Source organism: Haliotis asinina, chromosome 10, assembly GCF_037392515.1.
Source record: "Haliotis asinina isolate JCU_RB_2024 chromosome 10, JCU_Hal_asi_v2, whole genome shotgun sequence".
Lineage (NCBI taxonomy): Eukaryota > Metazoa > Mollusca > Gastropoda > Lepetellida > Haliotidae > Haliotis > Haliotis asinina.
In genome coordinates, this window is record NC_090289.1 from 52,290,201 (window position 1) to 52,317,589 (window position 27,389).

General features: G+C 40.1%; 1 protein-coding gene across 1 annotated transcript in view; it reads left to right on the top strand.

Moving 5' to 3' along the window:
* Window positions 1-27,389, top strand: part of LOC137298271 (sonic hedgehog protein-like) — a 140,300-nt gene that overhangs the window by 101,556 nt on the left and 11,355 nt on the right. Inside the window, exon 4 of the mRNA XM_067830452.1 lies at window positions 19,665-19,926. Within this exon, the coding sequence (XP_067686553.1) occupies window positions 19,665-19,926 (262 nt within the window). The remainder of the gene's footprint in view (window positions 1-19,664; window positions 19,927-27,389) is intronic.

Consider the following 27,389-nt stretch of genomic DNA (forward strand, 5'->3'; position numbering starts at 1 on the left):
AATTATAGCGCGGACATTTTACCTATCTGGCTATATCCAGCTCACAGCCCAGTGACTTACTGCCTACAAATCTCTATTGCTTGCTTTATGCAGGAAAAATCAATGCTACACTTATAGCGGATATTTCACTGTTGTTGCCGCTATTCACACAGGGGACTTATTGGAAACTAGTCTTCATTCGTTTCAAAGAGACTGGCGTCATAGAGATACTCTCTTATACTAATGGTGCGGTTGTATGTGACGAGAGTAAGACTTCCAGCGTTAAAATGTCTCATAATACGTGTACAACTAGACGAACTCTCATGCCTCAACAGGGGAATATATTCAAACCCTTAATAGAATTAGCACTCTTTAGAAAACGCGTTTCACAATTTGTGACTTTATAAAGAAATCATCCATTGTTCATGGATATTAATACAAGTGCAGTTTTTGTCTCTGATTTTATGGCTTACGGAGTTTAACTTGTGTAACCCTCCATGGATGTTTGCCATGGAGTGTATATATATTTACTATTGTCGAAGTTTTAACGTTGGTTGTATACACGGATTTGCGAATATATGAAGATACCCGATAGAGTATCCAGTATTATAGCACTAAGTGAGTATATTTTTTATTGTAAAGTTCATTTGCATAGATTCGGAAACAGAAACATCATGATTTCGACGAGTAATGTGAACTTACCTTACAAAAGAAATATTTATGGAACGTTTGCAGCCAAACTGGGTTGGTTTAAGTGCATTCAGTCAGCGTCGGGCCATATATTATCTGGCTCGGGTGGAGAATCTCGCCACTTGACCAGTAAGTGGTAGAAGCGGCTACCATAACAACAGGCAATATCGAAGACTACGGGCGTACCGCAAGTGCGTGGTGACATGGGGAATTTCAGTCTTCAAAGTGTGTGAACGGTGTAGAGGAATATAATTCATGACAGACTAGAGTTTACCGAACGACCTTGACACTGTATTTCGTCTGTAAATACAAGATTGCGACCTTATTGGTAAAATAAATGGATTACTGGACCGTTTGATTTAACTTCTTAATTCATAGATCGAACCGCAAACCCATTCAGAATGTATATCGATTTTACAGATAGCATGACGAGCAGTGAATAGGGTAAATGTATTTTACAAAATATATTATCCAACCACGTGGTATAGATGCGACGCGGGAGATGTGTAACAGCCCAGCGTACATCATGTGTTACAGTGCTCCTTCATCAGCACTGCACAAAGTACATACGGCAAGTATCAGAGATCTGCTTCATATGCGAAGTCGATGTCATCATGCTGTTAGAGACGTTTTGTGTTTATACCTGTAAACGTGATTCCGAACGTACTTATAATATCGCATTTAATCGAACGCCAAAAACACAAAGCCATAAAAATGTAAAAATACAATTGATGCATCTGTATGCTTTCAATTAAGTGTTCATGACACGTTCATTTGAAAACATATATGCATGCATTTCATTTGTCATAAACATAGTTTCACGTATTAGAATGCAATGAATGAATACCCAGGTTGTCATAATATTCTACTCTATGCTTTACAGAATTCAGTTGTATTCCACAGTGAATAATATTCATTCATTTTATGGCTTCTGTCAGAAAATGTAAAGAAATAGCGATCATTCAAACTATTTTAACCGAATATAGATATTTTGGATGTTCATATTGGCTGGATGTAGCGTTAGGATCCATTCCCTGATTAATGACATGGCAAGTGAGAGTGCTGGCTGTCCCACCTGGGTTCCAGTACTTATGCAGAGAGACACTTTCTTAAGGTGTTTCAAACAGTGCGGAGACGTGGCTGAAATGTAATGATTAATATCATTTTCACGGTTGGGAAATGAAGCTTTTCAAAAAGGATGTCAACAAGCCTAATGTGAAGCATCACTGCGGGAAAAGTTTCTTTTTATGTTACAAATGTGGGACATGTAATAAGGTTCAGGGAATATGACTGATGGGATCCATTGTCATGAACATGGAGCTATCTAGCCATCAGCATGGAGCTATCTAGCCATCAGCATGGAGCTATCTAGCCATCTCTCCTCGTGGCATACTGGGATAGGTTGTATATCTAGATTCCAGTATGTCATTTCAAAAGTAGTAATTGAACCGAATTTTATGATCAGATTTTCATTTAAAAACACATATTACCATATGAAATGTGTTAAACGGTGCTTAGTTCAAGGACAATGTTTAAACATGTAATGTGAAAAGTTTGTTTCATTTTTGATAGTTTTATTGTTGTTCTGGTTTTCTTATTGGCTCTAAATTAAAACTTCATGATCATCCATGGTTTTTAATGTAGTGTACTCGAGGTAGTTCGCCAACTCACCTCAGAAAAGTATACAAACGCTTGTATGAGACAACGCATACTGATAGTATGTGTAACTTGTGTCCTTAAACTAGTCCATTGAAAGTAATATGTAAAGACATTTTCTCTCAACTAATTTAAATTCTAGTTTCTGTCCACGTATGAAATTTAATTCAAACATATACGTCTTGTGCTTCAGATTTTTATCAAACGATCTTTAAATCAGAAATATGAACCGCTTGGATTAGTTGAAGTGGGGATCGATTCAAATACTACGGCCATCTTAGGATTTCACTGTTATTGGAGTTAAAGAAGTCGCCGTAAGCTGTGGAAAGCCCACAATGAGAGGCGTTGTCTTAGGCTTGATCACACAGAAAGTCGTCCATACCGATATGTTCATGTCATACCTGTCAAATAGTTGGCTTCATTTGAAATGGAGATATATTGACTGTCACTTGCTCGGGTGGGTAGTCGTACTTCAGGATGTTGACAAGGATTTTATTGTGATGTTTGTTTTACAGCACGATCTGCGAACATTGCATGTGAGTTTAAGAACGTCGATATTTGATACGGAAATTCTACGAGGATATTTTCAACACTGATATAACCTCAGGCTTGCCCTCAGCAAGTTCTGTGTTTGCACCAGTGTTGTCGAGTTATGAACGTAAGAGTTTGATATTGAGAGATAGTAGTATGGAACTTATTTGTCATTAATAACTGTGGAAGTGAATCCTGCAGATTTTATATTACTCCTACACATAGTGCAATGGATGATGTACTATGAATGCCAGCTGTGACGATTTCAGATTTATTTTCTTGGCATAATATATGTCTCTCCTGGCATAATGTGTATCTATACGGTCATAATAAATGACCGTCTTAGCATAATATATATCCAGCTTGCTTAGTATGTGGCCATCTTGGCATATAAGCGCCGACGAAAGCTTAACTGTTTTCAATATTTGAAGTCACTATCAACATCATCTAGTGTTGTAAATGGCTTTCTACACCGCAACTCATCTGATAACATCACACACAAAAACAGACAGACACATGCACAAAAACGGACCGAGACACATACACACAGAGACACACATACATGCACACTTACACACACAGACATTCACACAGAGAGACACACACCCACACGCATACATACATACATACATACATACATACATACATACATACATACATACATACATACATAAACAAACATGTCTACAGGTGGTATGATCTTTAGAAACAACAGACATGATAGTTACTAATTCAGAATTTAACCATGACTACATATGCTAATGAACAGAAAAAACGGAACACACTGAAAGAACGGAACACACTGACATGTAATATATAACATCCTCAATAAATGATAAAGAGTTTCAAGAGCACAAGAAGAAACCGACCAGACACTTGTGTGTCTGTGAGGATGTCTGCTGCTAATATGTACATCAAACAGTCAACATATACGTAGAGTTACCTTGTTTATAAAGTTTCAATTAGTTTCTTTACATCGGCACAATGCAACCAGATACTCGTACTATAAGCTTGGTCCCTGCGTGTTCCTTGCAGCCATTGTTTTGCGGTAGAGTTAAACCTGTGATAACGTGAAACGTTTGCATAGGTTCTTCAACCCCACGGTGTGCTGCATGTGATCTTAGTGAATGACTTAAATATTCCACCAATACCTCATCATGTATCTCTTTGTTTGATCAGCAAGTTGCTGAATAAAAATGAAAAAGAATGAAGCATACAACTTTTAGCATGATAACGGTGTAAAAAGCTACATCGTAACGTCTTCTGTTTAAATGTTGCCTGTTCCATCAGTGTATCTATGCTGGAATCGACTAGCAAACATCTTAACATTCAGGTGAAGGATAGGTAGTTACTGATGGAAATTGTGGCCGGAAGTGTATAGTGAAGTAGCATCACTATACTTCTTACTTCCGATCATGATCCTTTCCTGTTTAATTCATTCATCAGTACTTGCACTGACAACGTCCATGCCGTTACACATACCGTTGATGACAAAGATACCATCCATGTCACTGTATACTCATTAACAGTGTGATGCGTTATCGGCATGGAACAGGTTTAGAGGCAATTAATGATATTTTGGACGATGGTTACTTTGGTCGACTTTTTGCAGTCGTCTCCGAGGTTCTAATGTCCGTGAACTATTTCCTCTGAACTCTCACGCCCCAGTACACACAGACCAAGTAGTGATGTAACCGGCGGATTAAGACCACAAAGAGAGAATATGTAGTTCTATATGGTCAAATTGTATATTCAACTTGAAACACTTTCTTTCTTAAGACCAAGGCTTTGGTGGCGCGGTCTATTGTGCGGCTGCCTCTGGCTTAGACTTGTTTTCTTGCTCAGAGCACGATCGGTGGGCGAAAACAAAAGAGTAAACGTTTGAATGAATGAAAGAGGTTTTAAGCGGCTGGAATGTGATGATTGGAGAATCAAGACGGTGACATCCACCAGAGAATGTCTGTGACAGGTATGTGTGACATTTTCACAAGGTAAAGTCAAGGTTAATTGGCGATATTCTCCGGTACAATGAACCTTGACGGGCATCACTTCCCGCGAGAATCATGGCTGTTATTATTTTGATTGAACAGATTTGACAAATCTAACAAATCGATATAAACGACTGGTTGTTTGGTAAGCGTGGCATGTGGTCAATATGACGACAACCGCAAGGGTGATAATCAAAATTGGAACTGGAATATACTGGAAACGAAGAAAGTATACATAAACTACACAAACTAGAAACAGTTGTGGTAATGTGTATGTATAGTAGGGTTTAGACTGTAAGTTTGTTGTGTTGCGGACACATATTTCAGCCGTTTTAGGGTTTCGTTAACCTTTGTAATATTTTGGCCAAATCATATTTCCACTGTGGTCTTGTATTGTGCCTTAGTGTAATGGGATGCAAAACAAATCACCGATTGAACTTGTAATAAATAACCTCAACCGTAAACAGGATCAAGGTACAGGTATAATTTGATGGTATACATAGTTGATGGTATACATTGTTTTAGGGGACGGTCATCAGACCTGTTGGATGGTGGACACTGTTGGTGAAGCTGTTGCTTCTGTTCATTGTGTATCTCAGTTGGATCCAGAGTCCATTAAACATGTAGCAGCAGCACCTAAATGTGCTTGAAAGTGAGAACTTTGGCTGTATGAACGCCTTGTACATATTTCAGTTATATAATATTAATTAATGCATTAGTTAACTGGAGGATGATGGCTGAAACATTAATTCACGTTTCGCTGGTGGAACTAATGGCATGTGCTGTACTTGTTCCTCACTGACAGCAGAATAGCGGACGAAAAACATGACTGTGTTTGGGTGAAAGCAAACATAAGCATAATCCCAATAAATATAGATAGTTATGAAAGCATTTTGGGGTTATTTGATTAAAAGATTTGTATCGAAGTGATATTCCGATATACACAGTTTGTTATGTTTTCTAATCTTATACTCAGTGTGTCATTGGTGGAGTGTTCGGCACCGTTTACACCAGAAGACACTGAACACTGAAGTCAGTGACCTCCTGTCTCCCACATTTCTCACCCACAATCAATGAATATTTATAACTAAGGTTCCGAAACACATTTACTGTTATTGCCTTGATTTTGTAGTCGTAACTAAAACCCGACAAAAATCGATGAAATTGTTTAACCAGTTGATCTTATGTCCGTACCTTCACGTATTTCAACACCATCACCCTCCCACCGTAACCCCCTTGACCCCAAACCGTGACCCGGGCACTGCTAGATGACGCTGACCACACTGATAGAGTGAGTGAGTGAGTGTACGTGGTTGCGTGCGTGTCAGTTTATCACGGTGTTTGCGTATGTCATTCTGCCATAGTGTGTATGACAGTGTGTACGTGTGACAGCGTGTGCTGTTTTATGTCATTGCGCTGTGCACCTTTTTATGTTTACTTTCGTTTCCGCATTATAAAAAGATAAAATGTCAAAATGAACTTGAACTTTAGAACTGAAACGTCTCTCATCCTTTAAGCCTTTCTTCGAAAAACCACAGTCTGGTTGTAGCTTGTTAACAACACCAGAAACATGTTTGGTGAGTGTGTATACCCAAGCTTGTGTGTCATGACCGAGCAGGAATTGCATCCACTTCAGACCCTCAGACACACGTTTATACTAACAAGTGCCCGTCCTCCATATTGACTAATTTCATTGTTGGGCCATGGCAGTGTGAATCAGTGGGGGTTGTGTTAGTCTGGCCCATCATAGCCGTGCTGTAGAACTGAGAAGTCATTCCGGGGTCATAACTGTGCTGTATGTGCCTAATTAACGCTCAGGTAACAATAGGTATTGTGCAGCTGATTGTTGGGGATTTTTCGCCCGTTATACAGTATTACCTTATTTCAGAGTTGCATAATTTCATTGTAAGTAAGTTCTATTCTAACAGTGTTACCGTCACTTGTTAACTATGGAAACTATGTCTGGAACGCGATGTTAAATGTTGTACAGGTGTAAATTACATTCAAAATCACTCAAGTGGATCTTGTTTTACGTGAATACAGTTAGAATCATAATAACATTTATAATTATCAAATTGTACCTTGTTGTGATACCAGATCGTTACTGGATAGAATTTGAATAGGAAAATATCAAGAATCAAATTTATCAACAGCAGTTTACACGTTTAAGTGCAGATCAATTGACGTTAAATTCCATGTTACCCATCTCAATGAAAACCGTGTTGTGGTCGTTAATCTGTGCATCCCCGAGTTCTACTCAGACCTAACTGAATCTGGAGCTGGCGGTAGCGGCAGCGACAACAACGTAGAAACAGACAGCCATAGGAGACCACTGCTCGAGGCAATATAGTATTTTTTTAATTTTAAGAGAAAATTGCTGATAGTCATATTCGAGCTGAGAGAAAGTCGGGTCGCAGCAAGGGAGCGACACGAATGAATTATTCGCCACAGGAGATTCCAAGCCACAAATTTTCAGTGATTGGCAGTAATAGTTAGTTATTTTCTGATTTCATGGTAGTGGGTCGTGTTCTGTGGAAGGGGCTGTAGGGTCACATGTCTGAGCCAGCCCTGGCGACCAGCATAGTCACGTATTAACGGCCCCTAGGACGCATTCATGCTTTAGGTGGACGCAATGTTGGGACTAGCCTAGAAGTTCTAATGTTTAAGGTCTGTGGCTCCGACACTCACGAGTATTATTTCATAAACACGATACATTCGGATTATTGCCGCCATAAACGTCAAGCGTTATCACGTTATCGCCTGAAACGCCTAGTGTGTGTTTGTGTGGATACGGGTCTCTGTAAAATGTATCTATCCGTCACAGTTGTTTTCAACTAAAACTAAGGAAAAAATATCAAAACATTTTCCAGACATAGTTAACAGACGCTTACAAAAACTAGTGTTAACATTCTGCAGCTTTTAAATCCTGCTGCTGCACTTCATTCAAATTTGAATCTTTGTATAAATACCGATCGAGCTGATTTGCGTGTTTCGTTCATTGCCGCTAAAGTTCAGCGTGTAGACAAACACAGCGACTGAGACTGAAATGTTACGACTTTGGGAAATGTTGTTTGTTAGGCTATAGTGGTGCGGTTTGGGGATGTGATGGCGAACAACCGGAGAGGATCATCGCGTTTACAGCAGAACTTTGTTTTGGGATCATCACGTTAACAGGGGATTTAAAAAGTTGGATCGCTGTGCGAATTATGCCACAAAATAAGGCACGTCTGCATTTTACAGCGTTTAATTTGTCTCGGTCAAAAGAAATATACATGAGTTTAGTAAAAGCAAGGATTATTCTTTTTATAAACTTAATGACTAATGCTAGAGGGAACATGACCGCTAATCTATGCGTCATGTAAAGAAGTAAACTAATTCATCAGGTGTGATTGGGCATTCTAACTACTATTACGAACATAATAAGATTTTTAATGCTGAAGAAGTGCCAGAAACAAACAATGACTTAACAAAATAACGAAAAGTTGGGTTTCAGTGAAGTAGACAGCAAAACCCGAATCACAGATAAAATATGATAACTGTGGTTCTCAAATCACTGACCATGGGGTAGTAAATACAATTAATCATTTATTATTCAAATTGTATTTTGTGCTTCCAGGGGAGTAAACACTTTCATTTATTTTTCGAACACGCCACAGAAGAACATGGCTTTATACATGCTCAGCCAACTCAGGCAAATCAATCAGTTGATTCTCTTGCCTTGTAGAATTATCCAATCAGATAAAAAACGGATTCAAAGTTATTTTAACCATTCTTCACGATTAATAAGTCACTTTCATCCACCTCTGTCACTTTGTCAAACAAAACTATTTTTATGAAATGTATTCTATTTTTAATTATACCTGGTAAATGCTTTCTTCACGATACTTTTGAGAAAGAGAATGGGGAGTACAATTCCAGTCAGACTTTTTGAAAAATCGACGCATGGACAAATTCATTAGTCTGTTTAGATAAAAATACCTCAAACATAACCTTGATGATTGCCTTCTTTAGAATCGGTTGAAAACATATTGGACAATACGGTTTAGTTTCTAGATAAATTTGATGTACCGATTCGAACTGTCTACACTGATACCGTGACACAGACAGCTCTGACTGGCCAGATGACCCCGGTGTGTCGGGCCACCGCACGGGGATTCTCACAATACGGAATACGTGCTGTTTCTTAATCGCTTCCTGTAACAGAACGAAATAGTGAATGACAATAAACAAAAGTTCCATTTATCAGACGTATGATACAGCGATCACACGAAGTAGGGTCCTACTTAGAGGGTGAATCAAGGCTATTGGCGCAACAACTTTCTTGCGGGACATTCCGCCGTTGACTGGCGGAGTTAAGCTCTTAGACAATTGAACAATAGTTCCCTAATAGTATACAAACACCCCGTGTAAATACCGGCATTACGAGCTGGTTAGAAATGGCTTTGTTGAAATCAGCTGTGAGGAATGTAGTATGATCCGCCTCGCGGGAAAGGTAAGTTTCCCTGCCCCATCGGGAACGTCGTTTCACCTGTGTGGGAGGAGCGGGGATTTAGGCGTGATTGTCGGCTCAGGAGGGGAATATATTAAAAGGTATATAACAGCTAAGTTTTGTTTCATTTGTAGATAACGGGTGATGGGAAGACCGAATGTCACTAGTTTTGATTTTGCAAATGCTGAGGCGTAGAGTTGGTAATCGGGTTGTGTGGTCAAACTGGGAGACATGCCATAACAGACAAATGGAAGGGAAGTCGTAAGTGTGAGTCGGAGTGCGGTTGTAACTCCGGTATAGTCAGCATCGGTGATACCATTTTGTCAGCCTGCTGCTGAAAGGACGTTGAACATGGCGTTGATCGTAAACTGAATCAAGTCTTTGATAGGCATTTACAAGTTTGGGAAGGTGAAGGCATGAAGCATTCACGTATAACCACTACTTTCCTGTCTGTAACGACCTTTCAGGGCAGCTTCTTGGCCCTTTACTATTGACCTGATACAGGGCCAGGAACGAGTATTGAGACGCCGTTGCAAACAAGAATCAGTAAATCATAAGAAACTCTTAAGTGCAATGTATTACTTATGGTCCTCCCTAGTTACCCGAAATATGCTTATGCTATCAACCCTTTGGACTTGCTGCTCAGTTTCGATTACCCGGCGTAATGTAATGATATCCCCACTCACTCATGCTCAAGGGCATTACAGAGATTTCTCCCAAAGTATTTTGTTAAATGAAATTCCTGAAGACATTTTGCTTCTTAACAGCATCCCTGTTGCTTAGTTTGATGCTCATGATGTCAACCAGTGGATTGTTCAGACTCGATAATCTACAGATCGCCGTCATATTGCTATGATAATGCTGCGGCGTTAAACAAACAAACAAACAAACATACACGATGTAGTGTGACTCGTGAAAATGATTGTCAGTTTTATATGATTATTCTGTGCGTTAATTTCAGTCATGGTTGCACACTATCACACGACTTTGGGACATCAGTAGTTTCTGTGTAATATCGGGTATATCGGGTATATTTCAGAGCTACTAAGCGTTTCAACATGTAAGGTTATTTATGAGCTATGATATACGAGGTGTGGACCCATGAGCTGGTATTGTCATGAATTTCATATTTGTCACTGAGGGTGATCTATCATTTCGAATAGAGTCGTTCACTTGCTGCATATGGATACGTTTACCAAGATAACCTCGCGGTCACCGATTCTCCGCCGATCTCGGATCATTGGTCAGAATATGGGCCACGTGAAATAAACCACACGGCAATATGGTGGTCAGTTCGCACTGGCTCTCGGACAGGCCAGATTAGTAGGACTGACTGCCAACCGTATCGAAAGTTCTGCTAATGATAGGCCCTGTGTCAACATCTTCATTTGTGCAATACGAAGTGAATTATTTCTGTCAGAATCAATAGTGATAATGAAGATAAAGTGTATTAATCATAGCAATATGATGATGATGATGATACGACACGTACGCTCGTAATAATAATAACTCAGTTAGGACAATTCTTTGAATTAACTGTTGCTGCTGGAGGAATTCATTGTCCCAAAGTGGTGGTGAAGAAGAAGATGATGGCGATGATGATGATGATGATGATGATGATGATGAAGAAGAAGAAGAAGAAGAAGAAGAAGAAGAAGATGATGCTGCTGCTGCTGGTGGTGGTGGTGGACAAAATATTGCGTCCTTTGAAACTGATATTGTGCTTTTGACACACAGTGCAACTATTATTTCAGAGGGGAGAGGGTTGGGAAACGTACTGTTTGAGTTGACTGTACATTCGATGTTTATTTCACGACTTCGCAGTAATGATACATTGGAACTCGAAAAGTTGAATTATAGCTGAACAAAAGATGCAACTTCCACCATATCCGCCACATTCAACGTGTAAACATAACGACGTTTTACCTCATGAGTGAGCTAATAAATCATTGATTTACAGTTAACGCAAAACCAGAAAGCCTATCGTGTAAATATTTGAGAACGTGAATTCGTGCAGGACGTGAGTCTAGTTAGGACTGTCAGCCATGTTGATTTGAAATACAACAAATATGTGATATCATCGATACTTATTTCAATAGATGAATCTTCTTATTTAGTTGTGACGCCCTTATAAAACACAGTCAACAACGCAGTCTTACGTAATTGTCCCAAACAACATAGCCATGAAACACTCTGCTCATCCGCTGTTTGCCGTTCAGGTAAGAGTGTGCTGAAGTCGATATACTTAGAGCGGATTGCGACAATCAAGTCAGACCGAGACTGACTCTAACTTATATCACATTACACCGCGTTCAAACATGTGAAGAGCCGCACTTATTTCACCAATTTGCTTAGTATTAAAGGTGCTTACGCAGTTATCGAACTTTCAATGGAAGTATTTTGCCTTAAAAGAGAATTATTTACCATCAGTCCAGAGTCAATATTGGGGTTTGTCTGGGCGGAAAACAAAGAAATTGCAACTTTTCAACTTTTGTCCGAGTTTGGGCGGCGTTTCGGGAGCAGTACAATAACGATGGCATTTAGAGCCACACTCAAACGGGTAGGATTACCCATGAGCACTCAGTACCCGGGTGCTTTCAGTAGAAAGCCAGCTGGTAATACGCCGGTCTCTACCGTCACCTGGTAAAGGAAAATTGTCAATAATATAAGTTTCTCCCTCTTGAAGGACTTGAGATTATGTTCTGCTTTACTTACCTGAAAAACTCACTATTTAATAACGCTGAAACCCGATAATACCGGAATGTTGAAGTCTTCGGACGGAAATAAGTCAGCGTCTGGCACTGCTTGTGATCCAGAAAACTGCCCTTGAATAAAAATGAGAGAATTATGTACTAATACAGGAGCTAAAAAATTGGTTTACACGTTTCGAACATGCTGCTTTAAATATGTCCCTTCCAGCTTACTGCGGCTGTTCGGCGAAAGTGCTTTGATCTTCCAGTCTTCCAGATTTAGTCACTATATACCGAATTTCAATTTCTTCTGCCTTTGTGGTGATCCGATTCTTCTGTCGCCACATGTTACCGTATGGTGAGGAGAGGTTAAGGCTTCAGTACATGTCGAACTAAACACGTATACATGATCCTGTGATCCTAGTTCGAGAATGATTGCAAATGAGCCGTCCCGATCTGTCCGACCGAAATAGTGACAAACATCCCCGTTGTATTAGATGGGAACTAGGTGTTAGGTAAACCTTCTTGAGCCATTGTTGTGAGTGTGATGCATAATGAACGTACTGGGTTGAGATATACTACAACATGACAATGGTATGTACTGGGGATAAGGTACCTGAGTTAGGTGAGATATTTTCAGCTCCTTATTCCCGTGTTTGATTATTCAGGTTACGATTAGTCAAGTTACGATGCAGTTAACGGAACACGATGTTGACCCCAAGAATCTTTAAAATTACCTTACTGTGGAATCTTTCGGACACTGAATGACGGAAAGGTGTGCGAGTTTAGCATGAACAGTTGCATAGAGATCGTCACAGAAGATTGCAGGTTAAGAAGTAAACGGCCGCGGTTCACAGTTGTCCTTGAAATAAATCTGTCCGTATTTTCCTTAACAGCAAAATAAAATAATAGACACGAAAATATCTCGTTTCGTAATACTCAGGAGCGATTTAAACCTTATTGAATACCGTATACACTTATTGCACACCTTATTAACGCCGGACCTTACTGAACACCATATTAACTCTACGCCTTATTGTCCACTTTATTAACGCTACGTTGTTTTTTTTAACACCATATAAACGCTACACATAAGAGCACAATTTATCCGTTACACCTTATCGCCGACCATATAAACTATTCACTTTACTAAACCCCTTTTGAACACTACCCCTTAGTGCAAACCTTATACCCGTTTATCACCCACCTTATAAACGCTCCACCTTATTGCACATCTTATGAACACTACCCCTGAGTGCACACCATATTCCACTTTATTGAAGACCTTACTAACGCTACACCTTGCTGAATACCTTATAAACGTTAAACCTTACGTTCACTCTTGTGTAGGGATGTTCATGTTAATTGTTGAAGAATACGACGGGTTAGTCCGTATTAAATAGCCTTAAACTTCTCCTCCCTACTGAACGTACTATAGGTGATGCATATCACAACATTACAAGTGTTTATGTACAGTGAAACACACGCATGCGTGAAATTTTGTTTTACAGGAAAAAGAGGGATTGTTATTTGCGTTTGATATAGTCTTGTATACACAAAGGACATTATACATAAAGGGAAAGGAGCCGCTTTGAATAGGACGTATAATTAAGGGAAGTGTTAGCACATTATCATCACTTGGTGAGAATAACCCACATATATGTGAAATCTTTAGTTAAGAGAAAAACAGGCCTATCAAAATATACGGACATTCTCGCACCCTGACACCGGACTGGCGACTACTTTTGCGCGTTTATTTTCAAGTCCTAACATATTCACATAACACGTATACACGGTGGGGAGCATCACCCGCCAATTTATTGGGAGAATGGTTTGGTGTAAAACGACTTGTATGAATATCTTCACTTGCAAAGACTTGTGCCTATATGTTGAATTTTAACCTACTCACACACGGTTTGTATTCAAATCACTGGAAATTTAGTTTCATCTAGTACAATGAAGTATGACAACCTGGAATATATTATGTATTAACACGACGTATATTGTGGGTAGAAAGACTGCCGTCGCTAATTTCAACACTTCTCCCTTTCACGAAATTTCACCAGTTATACGTTTGTCTTGCTTTATAAAATTGATACGATAACCTGTTTACATATTTCTGCTACAACGGATGTATGTTTTATGGTATCATTCATTTGCGATACTGGCATGCGGGCATGTTGTAAAAATTGTATCGACTGGGCAGTCTTTGCATTATCACCCATGTGGCAATATTTGACAATAGTTGAGAATGTGAGAAGGATCTTTGACCACCCCTAAGAAAGAAAATCTGACATGCCAAGGATCTGAGTGAGTAATAGTTACACGGCTCTCCTTTGGGATAAGCTCGAGGAGATTTTGCCAATAACCCTGCCATATTACGACCCTCTCGAGCCTCCGTATCTTTATTGCCGGGCTCTTAGCCAATCAAAACTCATCATAAAGCATGGGTAGGGAGGGAGAAAATATGGAAAGTTGGAAACTGTGACTGGTAACGTGGCTGGTCATTTGAGGGGATTGAGTTGATCAAGTGGCGGCAGTTTCGTAAATTAAGTTCATTTTTGTTCTGGGCATTTAACATCCCCTAAACAATAAACTTAATTAAATGTATTTTTATTTGTCTAAGTTGTTTCGATGGGACTGCCTCGTGAAGGCTGACACGAATGCGTATTTCCTACTCGACTAGGAGTAAGAAATAAATTGAAAGTAAATGCGAAATAGAAACGTTAGTGACAATGCAATCATACACGAGAATCAGGTATATAATCAAGCGGTAATGTTAACCAATATTCGTCAGGTAAACTTACTTCTATTCCCCTTAATACCTGGCACTAATATTTGTTTTTATTTGTCAGATGCCAAGATACTAATACATTGTGCCGGTCTTACAGAATGTTTTGGTCCAAATGAGTAGAGCACTCATACTGGCGTATTGTCATGGGATAACAAGGGATGTTTACGCATATTAAGATTACTACTAAGCAACGTTAACTTACATTTATCAAATTACCATTCATTAGTATCAGGTTATTAAACCGCATATATATCAGCTTCTATTTATCAGAAAACCCTGCAAACGTATCGACTTATATTCATCAGAAAACCATGCATACGTATCAGCTATTTATCAGAAACAACCCCGCATACGTATCAACTTTTACTTATCATTCCACAGTATATGAATATTACTTACAGATATCAGATAACATGCCTATGATACTAACGCACATCAGTATCAGTTATCCTTTAACAAATATCAAATAATGTTTTTCATAAACTTATTACTACATATTTAAACGCGTCATCAGCTAAACACCTAAAATATATTTCAGGATCAGGGGTTTTCGCCATATCCGTTAACAATGCAGATGTGCAAGCAAACAAAATCTCCACAAATCAGCTCCACCATTCTTCATCACATAATTTGCCATGTCCGTTATCATTGCAGAGGTTCAAGCAAATTTTCCACAAATCAGCACCTTAGTATCATTCCTCATCACCGCTGAAATTGCCATGTCTGTTTTCATTGAAAAGTTCCCACATAACTCTACCATTAACATCAAACTGCCCGCCGGGAAACAGATAAACTGTTGTTGCCGACATCTATGAGACCATGACAATCGCGGACTGTCCGTCATGTTCGCCCATCTTTGGGCCATTAACATCGCCTTGTAAGACTATAGTTGACAGTTATTTAAACCAGTTATGCCGAGGAAATACACCTACTCTCTGTGGTGGTTAACAAGGATCACACAGACGAAGAACCTACTAACACAGGGACGGCTGGAGACGTAGACGCTGAATTGGACAACAGTTGACTCTGGAGTTGCTAAAGTTGTAAACACGGTGTAGTGGGTGACTGGGTTGTGAGAAACAAAGACCCTTATCTGTCGTCGTTGTGTGGCAAACGTTGTAACGGTCTCATTCATTCATAGTGAAAGCGTGTCATTGCCACTCTCATCTGCACAATTGTGCAAAAGTAAAGCATAATACAGAGGATTAGTCAAGGGCCCCCAGTTTCTGTTTTATGTTCCAAATTGCAGCCACTACTCACTCACTCACCCATTGTGCTTCATTTCAATGCGACATTAATCTTAATGTTCGCTAAGTTAATCTTGAAAAATACAAACGCGAGAAAAGTGTTCAAGAAATTCGTCTCCAAATGTTTGGTAATACATGGGGTTTTACTGAAACGCAACAGCCCCAAAAGTCTAGATTTGCGGAATCCCCAACCTCTCTGGACATGCCCTGCACGTGTAACCAGAAACGTGTAACCTGCCCGCGTACCTGTTACTTATGAAATACACGGCAGGTATGTGCTCTGATAGGGCTAAAAGAAAGCTGTGCGCGCTAGGCTGCCCAGGTTACCGTAGGTGTAATGTGTATAGTGTGTACGGTCTTGGTAGCACATACCCCAAAACTCAAGGGTGCAATAACACGTCTTTCATCCAAGCCGTGCAAACTGGGGTCAAACTGTGGATTGTAAATTTGAGTTTATTGCCACTCGGTCAAAATGTCCGAATTTGTTGTTTGGCGTGTTTGCCAGTTGAGAGCGCCAGAGTTGGAAGTTAGTGAGCAGAAGGTCAGACAGGACTTCTCCACCACTGTTTGAACAATGGCAGGGTTGTAAAACCCCCAATCTCTTGTTTACATCTAAGGGGTCCTCTTTGAGACCCCCAAACAGTTCAAACATCTGCAATCTAGCTTCACTTTGTAACACAATTCCTCATTACAGGGGAGGTAATCGATGTATGGAATGTCAATATGAAGTCGACGATTTAGCAAAAGGCACGGTTTATACCCGCAGCGTTCGTTAGAACGCGGTTCTGACGAATCTTTGTTACGTCTTATTAATTCTCAAGCGACTTGCACCCTACTACAGTTGTGTGAGCGCAAACGAAATTCTCGCTCGAGTGTTTACAAGCTCTGTATAGCTGTCAGACTGCTTGTTGGTCGATCTTAAAAGAGACAGACTTCAGAAAGCGTACCAGTGTTTACCAGTGAAAACCGACCCCAGATTTCATGTTCCCAATAGACATGGCTAAACCAGAGACCTCCCCTTCTTACGTTGTTGATATTTTACAACATACACAACAGGGGATTTAACTTATATATTCGCAGATGTCAAAGTATTTGTTTATTTCAGTGTATAATTTGACATGTGAATATATTGTCCACATACTTTGTGCGTAACGTTTTAACCAGATGTTTTCCAGAACAAACACGTCCTTGTCAGAAAGAAATGAACACTTTGTACACGTCACTCGACCTTTTCTGTATTCAAGAAATCTTAAAACATGCCATTAATATTCCCACACAGTATCGTATTTGTTACAAACTGACTGCGTTAATATATTTGTTGATATGTACATGCCTGACGCCCGGACTGGAATACGCTGTAGGAAGCACGACATGTAGAGATTAGCCCTATGGGGTTGACTCGTATACACCACATATGGGTTTGAAGGAGGCCCACCGTGTCTCCATCTCTAGGTTACGCCGCTATTCTTAAGGCTCTCATACGGCATACCTTGAGGCATGCCAGCTAATTTAGTACAACTTCTAAATTAAAGGGAAATTTTTCATTCTCGAAAGAAATTAAAATCCGCATTCGTCATCACTGAACAAGCAGCTCGTTGCTAGCTTCCGGTTAATAAAAGCAGTCGAATCAAGGCCTGAGCACTCCATGCCAATGTATCCTTACGCGTATCACGCCCTAGGTTGCCACTGCGGATCGATTTATCATGGGTAAAGGAGTGAACCGTCGTGACCTTTTTGACACTTTACAAACACGTTAATTTGGATAATAGTTGCCTTCCGATAATCGATTTGCCCCGGTCCGTTTTTGCTGTTCCGGTTTTTCATGACCCCCAGGGGCATATTTAGTTACGTAATGTTGACTTTCTCGGTTGAACTTTATTAGGTTTTCGCGTTTCCTTTGGGATCCAGTGAACTTGAAAATTAACCCGACGTCTCGAATTACATGCATTGTTGGTTTCAAATGAACAAGCGGCTTGCCAGGATTTCTGGGAGTGAGAACCGCCGTATTATGAGACTGTGTAATAGAGTAATAACGGCTTTTCATGTGACTAAACTTTCTCCAAACTTTGACAAAGTGATCTACTCTCAACATATTAGCAGCTTAAAAGGACATGACGGAACTCCAGAGAGCTGGAGTGAGTGAATGAGTCAGTCTCACTATCGTTCTAAGCAGCTTTTCTAGCAATATCACACCGGGGAACCCCAGAGAGCTTCAAAGATTGACACCAAGTGGGGAATCGAACTCAGGTCTTCAGTTATTTCACCGCCCCCACAGAACGAGAACGCTGGTGGGATCGATACTGTCAATATGTTAAAAATAAAACTGATCTGTCTCAGCCCATTTTATAGATATTTTAGCCTAAATGAAACAGAGAATAGTATTTGAGGCGTGTGATAAACTCAAGCTTCTATTCATGAAACAGTTATAACATCTTCCTGTTTAAAGCCATGGACAATAATCAGGAAGACCACCAACCATGACATTGAGTGTCGGTACCATTTATAGACCCATGGCTGTAAATGTAACCTTGTTACCATGTTCTACACTAGGGCATATCGGGGCAACACGGACCAACCCTAAACCAGGGGATTTAATGCCAATAACTTCAGTTGAGGAATGCAATGGTATATAACGCGTGTCCGTCCAGGTCTGACCTCGTTCCATTATATAGCACCTAAAGCTTTCTTTATTCCCCATGTCTACACGAGGTTAGCCAGACCGAGGACAGCCAAATATAATACGGGACATAATGAACGTTCATTTCGCCGTTAGGGTCATACGACAGATGAAAACTGCAACTGAAAGCTAAATCCGTTGTCTTGATGCTATGTCAACGAGGAAACACTGAATCAGTTTACAGATAAAGGGCTGCTGTAGTACATGACACGTAACAAATGACTGAATGCATTTCCCTAAAATTACAAATATCTATGCATTTTACTGTAATTATAGCTCAAAATAGAAAAGTGATAACTCAACATCACGTCAATTACCCGAGATCCAGTGAGGCGGTTTACCCAACGTTTTTCACTTTTCTTTACTGGAGATCAGTGCTCATCTGTCTTATACCAAGACTCATGTTCTTCCTTTAATGGATATAGTTTTCCATGTTACGGATTTATTGAGATACAAAACAAAGAAACATTCCTTGAAATTAAGTGACGGAACATGTAGTCTTTAAACAATCCGTAAAAAGTCCTGATCTTTAAGATATGTTCTGCTAAAAATTTGATATCTTCAATCATTCATAAATATTTCGTGTATGTTTTATTGCTACTTCGTAATCAATAGAATCGTCTAGTGGATGTAGTTGCATGAACACGAATAGAAATACTCATGATAAAGACGCATGTATACATACCTTGCTTGGGTTATTCATTTGCCAATTTAGTAGGATTGAGCCCACATTTAAACATTTTGGTCATGTTGAGGTTTGTGAATCAAAACTGAAAACCGACCTAAAGATCCAGTGATTGACCCAGGTTAACATTTTACGCAAATCACTTCTTCTATTGCAGAGTCGGTCCAATGAGAGTTTGTGTGTTTTTACCATTACTGCTACCCTGGGCAGTGTTTTATGTTGTAATTGTATGTTTCAGCGTTGTAAAGAGAAGCTGAATATGTTGGCGATATCGGTGATGAACCAGTGGCCGGGAGTCAAGCTGCGGGTCACCGAGGCATGGGATGAGGATGGCACTCACTCAAAGGATTCTCTACATTATGAGGGCAGAGCTGTAGATATCACCACCTCGGATAAAGACAGAGCCAAATATGGTATGCTCGCGCGCCTCGCTGTGGAATCGGGTTTTGATTGGGTCTACTACGAGTCTCGGAATCATATTCATTGTTCCGTAAAGTCGGGTAAGTCATTTACTTTTGAATTTCGTAATTTATCAGATACAGACGAGTTCCCTTTAGACATCCATCTGGACACTTCTTGGTCCAAACACATGTATTAGGAATGGTACAAATCGGATTGCGGAGGTTTCGCTCCTCATCGTGTTATGTGTTGTAAGGAATTCATGAATACCTTCAACCATATTCTGCACCAGATTCTGTAGCAGTTACCGACTGATAAAACATGCTTGAAGTGAAATAAAACTAACGTGCAATCAATTTAAATGATTGAAATTGCGACTGGGTTATATTTTGTGACGAAATAGTTTTGCCCTCTTAGCTTATGACGAAGACATGGATGTACTTCGGTCTTACACACTGATCCGGTTCGAGCCCAATTTTTCAAAACACTCATGGTGTTACTTCAAGCTCAATCCTTGCCGCAAAAGAATTAATGCGCTCCAAAACAACACTCATATGAAACTGACCGATATGTTTTTGTTAATTTGTTAACAAACTGTTTATGTAGAACATTTCCCGAGAGTAATAAAGTTGTCTATGATAGGGAAAGCCAAGCCCTGGCTCAAACAGTGGATGATAGTGATATGATCTTGGCCATTTCATATTCAAATACACATTTAGAACACATGCACCTCCTCTGACAGTGTTTCTCAGCAGTGGAACACTAGCATTGCCGTTTACAAAGCGCACCGTTCTTGCCACTCTCACTGGTCGGCGACCGTCATCCGCGGATTTTGTCTTTTGAGAAAAAAAAATCAGTGTCACTTTTTTCAAACTTTGACCATTAGCACGAGAACGTGCCGCAGCAATCTGGGGAGGCACTAACAACTCGCTATGTAAATAATCTGAACCCACAAATGCGTTTGTTGTATAACAAAAGCGGCACATCTCCCCGCTTCTTTGCCGACTGTTATAAGGGTCGTGCAGATGACGACCGAAATAATTACTATGTTGACAAAAATTCTCGGATTTCATCAGTGTTGAGTATTATAGGTATCTTCGCACTGGTCCCAGGTGTGGTCGGCTCCGAGGGCAGCTGTCGGTGCTCATATAGACTAACGCTCAGTCTCTAAAATATATCATTTTGATCGAAGCAAGCAACTACATTAATAGCGAAAAGGGACAAGAAAACTGCTGGATAGGAGACCATATATATATATCGTCAATATAGACTTGCTTTACGCATGGGGTACACCATTTCAGACAGGAGTGAACAGGTCGGAAAATACTGTTTCAGGGACTGGAACACAGTCACTCATACAGCCCAGCTTTGGTAAATTTTCTGAACTGATGAAGTCATTTGCAGTCACAGAATGAATTTCAGCTGAAAACACGTTCTTTTAGCGAAAGATTTGTCAGTGTCTATTTGGTTGTTCTTTTTATGTATATTCAGCCTTAGTGTCCACTTTCATAATTTTGGGATAAGCAAGTAAGCCCTTTCTCAAGTGATTCTGTTATATGACTTTGCTGGATGTTTTAGAGGGTTACAGTATTCAAGGTCTCATTGCCTTGACTGATGCCATTGGCGATAAGCTCACCTCGCAAACACCTGGTGTCATCACTGTTTGATTTCGACTCACACGTACACGCTGTGTTTAGTTGGATGCACATAACACTCGAGATTTCCTATGGTTACGTAAAGTATTTATTTGTTGCTTTTATTACGATCAAGATTTAATTGGTTTCTATGATGGATAGTCGATTAGTGGATTCTATGCAGGATAACGGATGATGTAAGAAATAGACTGTCAAGCGTTAACATGATGGGCAACCGATGATTTGATTTGACAATGTGCTGCCGATAAAATGATTCGATCATGGACAGCCGATGACATAATTCTATAATGAACAGCCGATGATGTGATTCCACAATGAACAGCCGATGATTTGATTCTATAATGGACAACCAATTATATGGTTATATAACGGACAACAGATGATAAGATTTTGTAATGGACAGCCGATGATAAAATTCAATAGAGGGCTGCCAATGAGACATGATTCTGTAATGGACAACCGATGATAAGATTCTATAATGGACAGCCAGTGATATTATTCTATAATGAAACGCCACAGTTCTGTGATGGACAACCGATGATATAGTTCTATAATGGACAGCCAATGATATGGTTGTATAATGGACGCCCGATGGTATATTTCTGTAATGGACAACCGATGATATGGTTGTATAATGGACAGCCGATGATATGGTTGTATAATGGGCGCCCGATGGTATATTTCTATAATGGACAACCGATGATATGGTTGTATAACGGACGCCCGATGGTATATTTCTATGATGGACAACCGATGATATGGTTGTATAACGGACGCCCGATGGTATATTTCTATGATGGACAACCGATGGTATGGTTGTATAACGGACGCCCGATGGTATATTTCTATGATGGACAGCCGATGATATGGTTGTATAACGGACGCCCGATGGTATATTTCTATGATGGACAACCGATGATATGGTTGTATAATGGACGCCCGATGGTATATTTCTATGATGGACAACCGATGATATGGTTGTATAATGGACAGCCGATGATATGGTTGTATAACGGACGCCCGATGGTATATTTCTATAATGGACAACCGATGATATGGTTGTATAACGGACGCCCGATGGTATATTTCTATGATGGACAACCGATGATATGGTTGTATAACGGACGCCCGATGGTATATTTCTATGATGGACAGCCGATGATATGGTTGTATAACGGACGCCCGATGGTATATTTCTATGATGGACAGCCGATGATATGGTTGTATAATGGACAGCCGATGATATGGTTGTATAATGGACGACCGATGATATGGTTGTATAACGGACGCCCGATGGTATATTTCTATAATGGACAACCGATGATATGGTTGTATAACGGACGCCCGATGGTATATTTCTATGATGGACAACCGATGATATGGTTGTATAACGGACGCCCGATGGTATATTTCTATGATGGACAACCGATGGTATGGTTGTATAACGGACGCCCGATGGTATATTTCTATGATGGACAGCCGATGATATGGTTGTATAACGGACGCCCGATGGTATATTTCTATGATGGACAACCGATGATATGGTTGTATAATGGACAGCCGATGATATGGTTGTATAACGGACGACCGATGATGTGGTTGTATAACGGACGCCCGATGGTATATTTCTATAATGGACAACCGATGATATGGTTGTATAACGGACGCCCGATGGTATATTTCTATGATGGACAACCGATGATATGGTTGTATAATGGACGACCGATGATATGGTTGTATAATGGACAGCCGATGATATGGTTGTATAACGGACGCCCGATGGTATATTTCTATAATGGACAACCGATGATAACATTCTATAATGGACAACCGATGATATAATTATTGTTGTGAATGACCGATGTATTGACCAGCAATAATAATGGTATTTTTCCACACTAGCGGATAGTTTTAGGACAAGCGGACTCTCCTTCTTATGGGAATTCATTATTCCGAGGAACTATATAATTTATTAGCTGAGTAACTGATCCTTGCATAGCACTGATGGTCTGAACGATGTTTTTGTCGACATAATCTTACAACCCGCACGGTATAATATTACGCTAGTCATGTTGCCGAGTTCGATTCATACAGGTGCGCCCTCATATCAGTTTAAGCAGGTCCGCAACCTTTCCTTTCATACCAGTGTTAGACACTCCTTTCAACGTCGCAAACAACAAACATATTACTAAAGAACACCAGACAAACAATTTTGACCGAAACTAAGACAAGCATTCACTTGTACAGTAAAATATAAAACACAAAGCAAAATGGCAGGTGCATGCTAGTTTAGTTCCAGAATGGCTGTACAAATCAGTATTCACCTGCTAACAGTGTTAGGTGCAACTATAGGATTTTCCTCTGTGAGCATAGTTGATTAAGTATTGCAGGTCAGTTTCGTCTCTGTGATTATTGGCATGTTCGAAATTCCCTATCAACATCGAGTATGATGTCGGTGATTGCAGGAAATGCAGAACTGACAGTTAGTCAGGATAGTATGGAAAGGTTTAAATACTGCAGGTCAGTTTCGTCTCTGTCAGTCTTGGCATACTTTATCAGTATCGATTACAGTGTCGATGATTACAGGAAATATATAACTGAGAGTTAGTCCGTCCAGGGGAAGGAAGAAGTATTAAGTATGGTCACTGCTTGGTGAAGTTGAAAGTGACATTATATCAAAAGGAAACAACCAAATGCGTTTTCTTATGGTCAGTTCGAACTTTGGTTTTATGATACGATCAGGTGCGAGAACCACCCACCCGTGAAAAATCGGCTTGAAGTGATCTTCAGCAGCCCATGCTTGTCGTAAGAGGTGACTAATGGGATCATATGATCAGCCTTGCTGACTTGGTAGAAGCAAGTTATCCTACAGTGCGTAGGTAGATACTGATGAAGTCAGTCACGGGATAGTTTCTAAGGAGTGTTGTGTAACGGAATATCCGTGAGTCTGGTGTGGGATTAGAGTACATGTACTTGCCAAGAGCACTTTTCACTTGTATACCTACTTGTCTGTCTAGGGTACTGAACTTTAGTGTACATTTTCTGCAGTTGTGCCATGCACTATGAACAATCACGTTTACTCGGATGTCTCTGGCTCACACAGCTGATCCGATCGCAATACGTATAGGATTAGAAAAGATGCAGAACGTTATATACTCTCATTACGCTCGAATGGCTAAACTGAAAACAAACAAACAAACACAAAACTAACGAAGAAGTGTTTGTTCAATGGAGATGTATTTGATATATGCGTAATAGTTCATATTTCGGCCCAACGTTTGCAGTTTTTACGACTGTTTCATAATGTTCTTGGTAATTCTTGGGTCAGATCCACAGTTATTGTGTATAGTTGTTCCTCTCGGCAATACATAACACTACTGTGAAAATTTGGTAGTAATGCGCAGGACCCCACCCATCCCGACCCTCTGTGGGTATATTTACCTAGGGTCGTATGTCCGTACCCCACCCCCATGATTCGCCATAACCTGCACTCTCCTCCACATGTCAAGGGACGCAGCTTTTACTTTCTCTTTAATGTACCTTAACATCCGCCCACAAAAGTGACTCTATTGCTATAGAAGACTAACTTTGTCTGACACGACAATGGTAAAATGACTAGGCGTTTCCATGACGTGTGAGCGAGGAGCAACCCATTACCTCCGCTGTGTGTACTATAGGTGGTAATATAACGAACTAAATCGTATCACGCATGCGCTAATGTCAAGTTTATTTTGATACACGAAATGCTCCGTTAGAGTAATGACAAAGCACGCTGATAACGCAACAATTTCACAGATCCTGGCCCTCGCATGTCAAGAGAGCCATCGACATTCACACTTTTCAGCAAGCCCGGGACTACCACACTGTACCGATGTCACGTAAAAATTCAACGATTATCGTTCTCATTGATATGAAATGTTTGTTCCCAATGCACCGTGATTGCTTGAAATTTCAAACGAAGCAATCTGACAGAAAATATGGACATGGTGAAAATATTTGTCTTGCTCATGCTGCAGACTGGAGAAATAGGTAGGCATGTCTACTTTGCCTGAAACGAATGCCTACTGTCTGTAAGGTTATGACATCGTTTTACGTCATCAATACTTACCTGTTGATAGTGATCTTTTAAGAGTACATGCAGCTATTGTTGATCAGAATTTTTATTTACCTGTCCCGTTTAAAACAATGATGCTACTCCGGTGACAGTTTACGTACCGTTGAACTTAATACCATATCACACATTGCATGACTGTTGATTCACTCCTCAGTCTCATTAAATCGAAATATCTCCAAAGCATGTTACTAATTTAAATTTCACATTTTTCTCACCCATGTTTTAGCGGTAAAACATATCTGTTAAAAGGCTTTGATCCGGATGCAATTAGTCAGAAAATGAGGCATGCGCATTAAAGAATGAGACATGCGCAGAGAATGCCGTGGATGTTTGTAGGACGTGCGCTCAGCGACGGCGAATAGTGTCGTACCTGGCAATGCGTAGGTCCTTGGCCTTCGTCGGAATTCGGAAATTTTCCGAGGCTAGTTTTTTTGTCAGGGGATTCCTTCTTAACGCGGACGTCAGTTGGGTCAACTAATTGTATTTTGAGCTCCCTTTGAAGTTTGGTCTGACACGAGAATAGTTGACTTGGAATACGCGTTTGGGTTCACCTCGTCCACAGTGTTTTGGTTATCAATCGTAATTGAATCTCCGGAAGTCGTATGCATGAAATATAATTTCAAATACAGACTGTAGTTATTATTTTCTGAAATATTGAAATACATTTAACACTTTCGGAAACAGTGTCACTGAGTATTTTGTCAACCTCCCACTGATAAAATACCTTGGAAATTTAGTTTGAGTCGGCGTGTTTGATGTCTGTTAATAGAGTAAAATATCTTATGGGTGTGGGACAGAGGGCACCTATAACTTACCCCTGTAAACGTTTTATGAATGTAATTATGTAGAGTTGTAGCGTATATCTGTACAGGTGAAGGTGTGAAAATTAGGTAGGGTTTTAGCGTTTACCTGTACAGGTAAAGGTGTGAAAATTATGTAGAGTTGTAGCATATACCTGTACAGGTAAAGGTGTGAAAACAAGTCGGTACAACGCCCCAGCTATATGTACACCTGGAAAGCTGATTTTCTACTTGGATCTCGACAAGCTGCCCTTTGATCAATATAGTTTGTCTCTGATGACAATTGTTTTGGCGTGTTTCCATTAAAGGTGACCTCAATCCATCGACATTCTTCATAACACTAGTTGTCCCTACCAAACAAAACCAAGAGAAAGGACGGCAAACGACCAGTAGCCAGCGAGTCTGGGTCTGTGTTAGTATTTACACACTGTGACAGTTGTATCAACTAAATGTCAATTAGTTATGCCTATTACCCAATAAACATCCAATGTTTCGGTGCCAGCGTGATCCTATTCGCGAGAAGGTGATGGTGTCAAATTCTTAATCTGTGAAATAGTACAATGCAAGCGGGGAAACCCGCACCCTTTGGGTTGTGTGTAAAATAGGAACATGGAATCGCACCGGGATTGGAATGCAAGACACAATCCTATGTTTGTCGTTAAAACGAATGCTCTCTACTCAAGTAAATAGAGCAAATGAAAAGTATAGCGAAATGTCAATTTGCCAGCCGGTTTCCACACATTAAATCTATTGTGTTGGAAACACCTTTCATGGGGGCCAGTAAGGGGAATAAACCGGGTATTAGGCCGCTAAGAGAAATATAAACATTGGCGACATAAACAATTATTCTCCTTTAGAGTGAACGTACAATACGGTGGTGATTTCCAGAGGACGATCCACATGGAGTTGTTAGATGAAACAACATCAGTGTTTTGACGTGGTTTACGGATTTGTCGCTAATGAGGGAGTTCGTTTCTTTTCAGTGGCTTTGATAA